This window comes from Peromyscus maniculatus, chromosome 18, assembly GCF_049852395.1.
Source record: "Peromyscus maniculatus bairdii isolate BWxNUB_F1_BW_parent chromosome 18, HU_Pman_BW_mat_3.1, whole genome shotgun sequence".
In the NCBI taxonomy this organism is placed as follows: domain Eukaryota; kingdom Metazoa; phylum Chordata; class Mammalia; order Rodentia; family Cricetidae; genus Peromyscus; species Peromyscus maniculatus.
In genome coordinates, this window is record NC_134869.1 from 1,487,670 (window position 1) to 1,497,147 (window position 9,478).

At 46.4% G+C, this 9,478-nt stretch overlaps 1 protein-coding gene across 3 annotated transcripts in view; it reads right to left on the bottom strand.

Annotated features, from left to right (window-relative positions):
• Positions 1 to 3,968, bottom strand: part of Fbxo7 (F-box protein 7) — a 29,599-nt gene extending 25,631 nt beyond the window's left edge. Inside the window, exons 1-2 of one of the 3 annotated variants that reach the window (XM_006986952.4) lie at positions 3,687 to 3,968; positions 1,110 to 1,404 (exon numbers count right to left, since the gene is read on the bottom strand). In XM_006986952.4, coding sequence (XP_006987014.1) covers positions 1,110 to 1,404; positions 3,687 to 3,808 — 417 coding nt within the window. In that variant the 5' untranslated portion in view covers positions 3,809 to 3,968. Of the gene's footprint in view, positions 1 to 1,109; positions 1,405 to 3,509 lie in introns of all 3 variants that reach the window. The other 2 variants (XM_006986954.4, XM_006986953.4) reach the window with 2 other exon arrangements.
• Positions 3,969 to 9,478: the final 5,510 nt, after the last annotated feature.

Below are 9,478 nucleotides of genomic sequence, written 5' to 3' on the forward strand. Positions count from 1 at the left end.
GGAAAATAAATAATGAGGAACTTACAAAGTTATAAAGATCAATAAATGTTTTAAATCACTGGACTATAATTAGCAAAGACCTTGGAATACAGAAAGACAAACAGGAAAAGGAGCATCAGCAAAGGCACCATCACTGGTCACAACGAGGTCAGCAGGTTGTACACTTACGTGTGAGTGTGCAAATGGAAGAATGAGAATTAGCAGGAATCTGTACTCATGAGAGACCATCACTAACAGGACAGAACAGAAACTGGCCCTGGAGAGGCAGGGTAGGACAACTTACAGAAAGCCTGGGTACGCAGGACAATAAGAAACTTGGTCTTCTGTGAAATAACATGACTGGACTAGAGACATTTGTATCTCAGACACAGAGGTACTAAAGAGCAAGCGAATGACATATTGAAGACATAGGACGAGAAAACCTAATGCAGTGAAGAACACAGCCTGGCAGCCTGTGATAGAAAGAAGTCAAAAGGTGGCCTGTAGCCGGGCAGTGGTGGCGCACGCCTTTAATCCCAGCACTCGGGAGGCAGAGGCAGGCGGATCTCTGTGAGTTCAAGTCCAGCCTGCTCTAAAAATCGAGTTCTAGGACAGCCAAGGCTGTTACACAGAGAAACCTTGTCTCGAAAAAACCACCACCACCATCAACAAGTCAAAAGGCACAGGATGTTAGGAGTCCCACTGAGGGGCAGGGCAGGGAGTTCCCATGTGGAGGACAGACCTAATGGTGTATATTATTTCCAAACTGACGTTAGACAGAGTCTGTGATAACCATTTAAAGGTTCAGCAAATCATTTGGAAATAAGTGGACTATAGGTACAACATAAGTGAGTGCCCAGACATGGTAAGTTAGGAATTATAAACTCACAAACATCAGACACCATGGGATACATGAGCTAAAGGAATATCTGAACAAAACCACAAAACCTTGCATGTTAGAATGCTAGCAAGGTATCAGTCCAGACATCTAGCAGCTAAAAAGAAAATGTTCAGAAAGGGCACAGTCTACAATTTACTGATGCTAACCATCCTGACTGGTGCAGAAGTCCTCTGAACTGTCAATATATCCTATCAATACTCTATTTCATCTCTTCATCTTTAATACCCACCATACTGTCATCATTCGAGGCATCGGATTGGGTGGCCTGTCCTTGAGAAGAACCACTGCACTGTTCATCAGGGATGCTGGCCTGACGTGAGCTGGCAGCCAAAGAAGCTTGGTCGTTATTCTGGAGTGAGGAATGCTCTGAATCTGTAGATGAAGGTAAGTTAGGTGCCGGCATGTCATCTTCAAGAACCAAACATATCAAGTCCCCAGAAACAATCCCATATGAAGCCAAGGTCTCTTCATCTCCAGTGAGGGCATCCTTGTTGTTCAATGTAATTGCAAATCGGGTATCAGAACTGCCAAGAAAGATGGATGAGCACCGTAAGAGCTCCCTACTGCACTATCCCAAATAACACATTTGGAATACATTAAAGTACAGGCTATACACCCAGAAGCACTAAGTAGAAAACCGCAGGGGACTAAATTACTTGTTCTTCTCATCAAATGGCCATAGATTTCTAACAGTCAAAACTTCAGCACCTTAGCCAGGGCGTTAGAGTCCTTAGGGCACCGATTTCATCAGTTCTAAAGCACGCAGTTTTCAGTATTCCAACATCTTTGAAGTGGAGATGCTTCCTAACTTCACACATCAGTTTAATCCGCAGCTTTACCGCCAGCTTTACATGGGTCCTGGGATGTCACACTCGGGGTGTCAGGCTTGTGTGGCAAGTGCTTTAGAATCTCCCCAGCCCGATTCATTTTGCTTATACACATTCATTTTCGTCTTACCAATTAAACAGACATTACTGGAGTCAAAGCTATTCCCTCTCCTAATAAAATAAGTTGCTCTGTCACTGCTTGCAAAATGTTCTGATAAACAAAAAGTTGAAAACCTGCCAGCTGCCCATGAAAACACCATCTCAGCTTTGGCAGAAAAAGGGGAAACTCCCTCAAAACAATTCATTTTGAGGAAAACATAAGGAACGGTCTGCTTAACAGAAATGCCAGTTTTCCCTCCCACCCTTCTCAAGTGTTTCCAAGGTACTATTTTCTGAAGTTATAAGGGTGAGAGTGTGCATTTCACACACACACACACACACACACACACACACACACACACACTCAGAGAGAGAGAGAGAGAGAGAGAGAGAGAACTGCAACTCTAGAAACGACAAACTTTAAAAAATCTATTTTATACCAATCTTTGGTCTGCTTAACTAGAAAATACTCTTTAGAAATAACAACTGTGTCATATGGACATATTTTAAAGCTTCCCTTTTATTCCCCCAAAAAACAAAATTTCTGAAGAATGAATTTACTTTCACAAATTGAGGTTTAAATTCCATCCAACTAATCGACCGCAACTGTGAAAACAAGCCGGAAAGAGAAACTAACTGGGGCTCTTGGGTTTCACATCTTTTCAAGACTGCCCTGCTTAGCTGAAAAGGAATACAACTTATAAATATACCTTAAAAACAGACTTCCCAAAGTGTGTGGAAGGGTAACTGTCAACATAGAAAACACTCAGCTTGACACCAAGAAGTAGTGTAGTCACCATTATGTGGTAATAGGGCGATATGTTAATTCTTTTCATGTGGAAAAAAAACAGCTTTTTTTTGTTTTCGCTAACATTATTTTATTAGACAAGGTCTCACTCTGTAACCCTGGAACTTGCTATGCAGACCATGCTGGCCTTGAACTCAAAGATCCCCCTGCCTCTGCCTTCTGAGTGACAGGAATAAAGGCGTAGCTCAGGCTCACTTTTTAACTAACAATATCTTAATCTGGGGGAGAAGGGGTGAAAGGAAGAGAAATCCGTATAGGACCTCATTTTGCTCAATTTCCTACAAATAAAGTGAAAGGTTATTAAAAGTGTCAATTAACGAGATGGACCTAGAGCCCATCTTTTTAAAATATTTTATTCACGAGCTCAAATTTCTAGCTCAGCTCTTGAAGTGGGTCATCCATAAACTTGTCTCTCTACGACCTGAAAATAACTTCTGCAGAAACACAGAAGCTTCATCTGCAACCCCATAAATTAGTAAGAACTTACTCCCTTTTCAACCTGCCACCCACTGGAAGCTCTCTGGGGTCATGCCTCTATTTTGGAGAAAAATGCCCACTGGCCTGAAGCATGCGTACTTCCTGAAAGGTTGCAATGAGAAAGTTACAGGTCGGGTGCAGTCTAGCACAAGCACGCTCTGCTGTTTTTAGTTACTGTTGCCTTAAGCTGTAGCACAAACTACAGCGGCCTAGGGTGCAAGAAGTTTGTTGTTACTTCAGGCACGATGTTTTTCCAATGTAACCACTGAGATATCTCCACGGCCGAGGTGCACTCAAGCCCAGGGGGTTCACACTGGGAGGTTTAACGCAAGCTTCCCACTCCGGACAGCAGCAGGCGCGTCCCGCGTTTCCCGCGCTCGGGGTGGTGGTGACCGCAAACCCGGAAGTGGCTACTCACCGGGGGAAACAGCGGGACCCCGGGGAGGCTGCGCCATGGTCTCCCGGAGCTGGAACCCGGCGGGCGAGCACTGTCACGGGGGCTCGGCGCAGCTACGCCCGGGAGGCCCTGGCCTCACGTGACCGCCCGGCGGGCGCACCCGCCCTCCCGGGGCCCCGCGATCGGGGCGCCGCTCACCTGAACCCCCACGTGGGCAGCAGAGCCTGGCTGAGGTGCGCGCGCAGCTGCCCGAGCGTCGGCTCCGGCTCCGGCACCTCTAGCGGCTGGGTCCGCTTCTGAAGCCGCACACGCAGCCTCATGGCGACAGAACCGCAAGCCTCGGGCGGCGGGGAGGCGGCGGCGGGGACGGCAGCTACCGGAGCGAAGGAGAAACCGAAAGCCAGCGGTTCCGGGCCTGCGCCTCGGAGGCCGCCGAGCGCTCGTCCTCCCTCTCGACTGCGCCCCCTACCGCCCAGTACGCGAGCGGAGCGCCGAGCGCCTGCGCTTCCCATCGGTGGCTCGGCGCACGACGGCGCCACCTGGCGGCGAGATGCACACGGCGCAGGCGCTGAGCTTGCTTCGGCGCACTGAGTCTCCATCTGCGCCTCTCTGCTTGCAGCATCGTTAGCTCTGGAAGGACCGGTGTGGGGACATGGCCCTGTGTGGTGGCACTGTGTGTTTGCCTGCCCAGAAATGAACGGTTCTATCCCAGTCGTTGGAGTGCTCAGACCTAACATAGGTCCCCCGTGATGATTAGAGAACCTTAGTATGGAACCAGGCATCCCTTAAGGGCAGTTGACCTGGAGTGCCTGGGAGATCCTAGTGGCCTCCAGGTGAGACAAGAAAAGGATAATGGGCTATGAGGTGTTAGCAGCTGCCTTTGCTTCTGTAAAACTTGCTTATCGCTATGGTCTTTTTATTACTACATAGTGGAAAAGTAAGAAAAAAAACGAGAGAAGTAAAACAATTTCCCTGCCCAGCCGTGGATTCCATGGATAGTTGTAATCCACACCTTTCAGATGTCCATTTTAAACCCCACCTTTACCCCCGTCCACACGGCATGCTGTTTGGCTCTAAGGTGGCCGTCCTGCCAGCACTAAAAATACATTCATTGAATATAAATTTGAATTGAGGCTACGTCTCTAGTTTCTCTCAGTGGCTCTCCACTTCCCAGGGCAAATCCTGGTAAACCAGCCTGCATCCATCTCAGGCTTGAAGTCCATCTTACAGTAAAGACAAACCAGGCTCATTCCTGTTTACTATTAACCCCCTGTTTCTCAAGGATCGGGCTATGCCCCACCTGTAACTTTACTACAAATGGTTCTGTACTGCCTGCTCCAGGACTAACAATCATGTCTTTGTTTCAAAGAGTTGTTATAACCACTTGCTGTTATGACCACCTTGCAACCATTTTGTTGTTGTTGTTGTTTAAGAAGGTTGTTATGGAGGTTGGTGAGAAGGCTTAGTGGTTAAGAGCAGTGGCTGCCCTTCCAGAGGTCGTGAGTTCAATTTCCAGCAACCATGTGATGGCTCACAACTGTCCATAATAGAATCGATGTCCTCTTCTGGCATGCAGGTGTACATGCGGACAGATGATTCATATATTTAAAAAGAAAAAGAAGGTTGTTATGACCAACTTGTTATGCTTGTGTTCTGCTCCTATAACCCCACCTATTTGCCTGCCAAATCCCCCATTTGGAAACCCCCTACTCCCTAACAACCTTTATCATACTCAGGTCCAATGCTGATCTCCTGAACCTTGCCTTTAGGGAGACACACCATGTACACGACCAAAATAAAGCTTGCTTTAATTAATTTGGCCATGATGATTTGGGCTGGTGGCCTTTCTCCTCTAACCTGTGGGATTATCATTTTTTCTGTGGAATTAACAATCCCTGCCTCATTTCTTCCTTGGCACTGCTCTGAGAAACTTGAAGTTGAAGCCAACTCCTTTACCCCCCTCAAGTTACAGCAAAATTTAAAGCAGCTTATAGGTGCTAATCTTTGTTGCACAGTGTATTAGTAATCTCTTGCTGCATAACAGTCGTCCCCCAAAGCTTACTAGCCTGCATCAGTAAAACATTTGTTTCCCCATAGGTTCTGTAGATAGGGAACTTGGGGGTAGTGTGGATAGGTGGTTCTGTCTCAGGGGCTCCTGCCAAAGCTGCCTGAAGACTCAACTCCATACACCATTCAGCCCATTTCCTGAGTTTTTCACAGATTTTCCCGGAGATCTGCTAACATGATAGGTGGATTCCCTCACGGTGAATGACCCAAGGGTAACCAAGACAGAAGCTGCAAAGTCTTTTATGACCCAACTTCAAAAGTTACATATTTTCTTCTATCATATTTTTGGCTACAAGCCAATATTTCAGTATAAGAATATCAAGCCAAAAGCATGAATATTGATAGATCAGATCACATTGGTTTGAGACTGATAGTAATAGAAAACCAATTTATTTTTTTCTGGTGTTTCTCTGTGTAGCTTTGGAGCCTGTTCTGGAACTCGCTCTGTAGACCAGGCTGGCCTGGAACTCACAGAGATCCGCATGCCTCTGCCTCCCTCTGCCACCACCGGGCTGAAAACCAATTTTTATGAAAGAGATAGATATATTTGGGCTAGGCAAAGGGTTTGAGACACATTCTAGAATATGTGAGAAGCCATTGGAGAGTTGTAAGGGAGTCTTCAATATCAAGATCTTTAGTTCTGGCCAGTGGAAATTGACTCTGGGCAACTACCCAGGAAGGGATGAATTAAAAGGATAGTATATGTATGGTGCAGGGATTCTAGGGACGATTGGAGAGAACTCATAACCACACCAAAGACTGGCCTGATCAGGAGAGTACCAAAGTGGGGCTATTGGAGGAAACTGCTGTCACCACTGCCAAGGAGCACTGGGGAGTGGCTGACTGTCTCTGCTTTTGTGGGGTTTTGTTTTGTTTGTTTTGTTTGCTATTTCCTGCACCAACAAAAATGACACTTCCCAAAAAGATTCTGTTTTCTCACCTCACTTCCCAATCATAGGGCTTACAGGGGTGCAATCTGACTGAGGAAGTTTGGGCCCCATCCCTGAATCCTGACTACAAGAGACTGAAAATCAGAATCTGACTCTCTCTTTGGGGAGGCAGAACTTATTAGAATTTCCAGAAGCTTAAGGAAGGCTGTTAAAAGAGTAATAGGAGGCCATGAATTTGACAGGTGCCCACTAGGGCCATGCTCTGATCTGAAAAGTGTGGTTCCCATAAAAAGGCGGGTGGAGGAGGTTGACACCCTGAAGGGCTGGAGAGATGTCTCAGTGGTTAAGAGGACTGGCTGCTCTTCTGGCGGACTTGGATTTAATTCTCAGCACCCACATGGCAGCTCACAGCCACCTGCAACTCCAGTTCCAGAGGATCCAATGCCCTCTTCTGACCTCTGTGGACACCAGACAGCCACATAGTCACAGACATGCAGGCAAAATACTCATATACTTAAAATTTTTAAACACTCTAAAATCGGGGCTGTCTTCCAACTCATTGAAGGTGGCCCTGTGTTTGATCCACAACACTGCATAAGCTAGGTATAATGGTGTATGCCTGTAGTCCCGGCACTTAGGAAGGCCTGATACTCCCAGGTAGGAAGTCAGGAGTTTAAGGTCATCCCTGGCTACTTAACAATCCCAGATCAGTCAGTTGCATGATCCTGACATAAATAATAGCCAGGCATAGTGGTGTATGCCTTTAATCCTAGCACTCAGGAAGCAGAGGCAAGGTCATTTCTGTGAGTTCAAGGCCAGCCTGATCTACATTCCAGACCAGAGAAGGCTTCATAGAATGCTCCTGTCTCAAAAATAAATAAATTTGTTCTGGCTTGTTCTACATACCATATTTGTCTATTTTTTTTGGGGGGGGGGCGGTTCGAGACAGGGTTTCTCTGTGTAGCTTTGCGCCTTTCCTGGAACTCACTCTGTAGCCCAGGCTGGCCTCGAACTCACAGAGATCCGCCTGGCTCTGCCTCCTGAGTGCTGGGATTAAAGGCGTGCGCCACCACCGCAAGGCTTTGTCTATTTTTTCATCCAATCAATTATATTAGTGTGAATTAAATGCTTTACATTTTGCATCATAGTCTGAAACTAGTTCTTCATTGTTGCTACTGCTGCTGCTGCTGCACAGCTCTGTCCACTAGACGGGTCTTCCATTGGCTCTTGTCCATTTTCCATCTCTGTTTTTCCTTCATTTGTTTGTATTCAATTCCATTCTTGAGCATTTCCTAACTTTCTTTAACTATGGGATAATTTTGTGTATTTCCTGCCCCAGCACAAAAACCAGCAATTTGTTTTTCTAAGAATCCCTACGTACTTCTGGTTTTTGGAGAATGGTATTTGAAACCTTGATCTGGGTGACAATTGTGAGCATTGTTACTGGATTGTCTTTGCTTCTAAGCCTTCCTGGCTGACTGAGCGAGGATATCGCTTATTTCCATCATAGAATATATTTTTCTATATGTAACCAGACACGTGTTGATAGATCCAACTCTGACCCATTCACACATGAATCACAGCCTCCTCCTTCGGCAGCCGGGGCAGCACAAGCTGAAACTTGGGAGTTCCTGAAGAGGAGAGAATAACACATGCACAGGACACAGTCTCTGCTTTCTTTTACTTGGGAGAGAGAACAGCTTTATTTCCCAGCTTGGTGTATTAAAGAGCAGAGTGGGGTTACTGGGTTACTGGGAGTGTCAGGCCTTCACTCGAGCTTTGGCGGTCATAAGGGCTCAGAACTCTCTGAAGCATTTTCCTCCTGGCTATCAGATTGCCCTGCAGTTTTCCACAGAGATGGAAGAAACACGGGGAGGATTAACTGGATCACGGGTTGCCCTTAAATTTAGATTTACCCTTGAAAGCCTTCTCTTCTGTGTAGCAGCATCCTCCCCTGCTTATCTCCAACTTCCTAGGCCATCTATGAGAGACCCAGCTACAATTATCTGCCATCAATTGACTCCATTGCTTAATCATTCTGCTGTACATGCATAGTGTCTTCAGAATTATTAGTCCACACCCTGTGAGTTAACAAGACTATCCCACTGGTCTACAGTTCACATTGCCTTTAGGCTTACAAACTCCATGCACTCCACAGTTAAAGTCTGTACCTTTTCCCCCTCAAGCTCTTCAGTTATGTTATTTCAAACATTTGTGACCTATAAAACAAAGCATGGAAGAGAGGTGGAGATAATGTCAGGTGGCAAGATCCTTCTACCAGACTGTAGAGTCACTCATCTCTCTTAAGCACCAAAACAAATTCCAGGCAGCTTCCTCTGGTAGTAATTTAAAACACAAATCTGTATTACTCACACAGCTTCAATTATCTGGTGGGGAAATCAGATGAGTTACCAAGTAACAGCATCCTCCTCTCTCCCCCGCCTCCCACATCCCCTGGACTGTGTGTTGCCCTGCAGTGACCTTCCTAAAATGCCTAAGAGACACCTAGAAGCATAACACCCATGTCTTGAATGTAAGCGCCGATGCCAAGCTTCCGCGCAGACCTTGACCTCAGTGTCTTCGTCTATAGCATGGAGACAGTGTTTGTTCCTTGCACGCTCTTAGCAGAGGTTCAGGGAGTTCGTATATGGAAAGTGCCCAAAGCATAACAAATACACAATAAATACTGGGTCTCACTTCACATATCCCTTACGTCTCTTTTCGGGTTCCCTTTTAATCAGACTTCATTAGCACAAGAGAGGCAGGAAACAGAGCTGGAGGTGCCTTTGGCCTCCCAATTGCCCCTTCTGCCTCACTCCTACCCCATAGACATAGACCCCTGTCCCCTCCATAAAACAGCATGATTTGTCTTCAAGTTAAAAAACAAAAATCTGGGAAGTGCCGAGACACCGGGCCTCACCCAGCCCTTGCTCAGTGGGAGCGTGTGGGAAGGAAGCAAGTATGTGGTGGAGAGATGGGAGAGAGATCAGACTGGAGACACTACAGCAGTGAGGAACAGCCTGATGTGAGAGG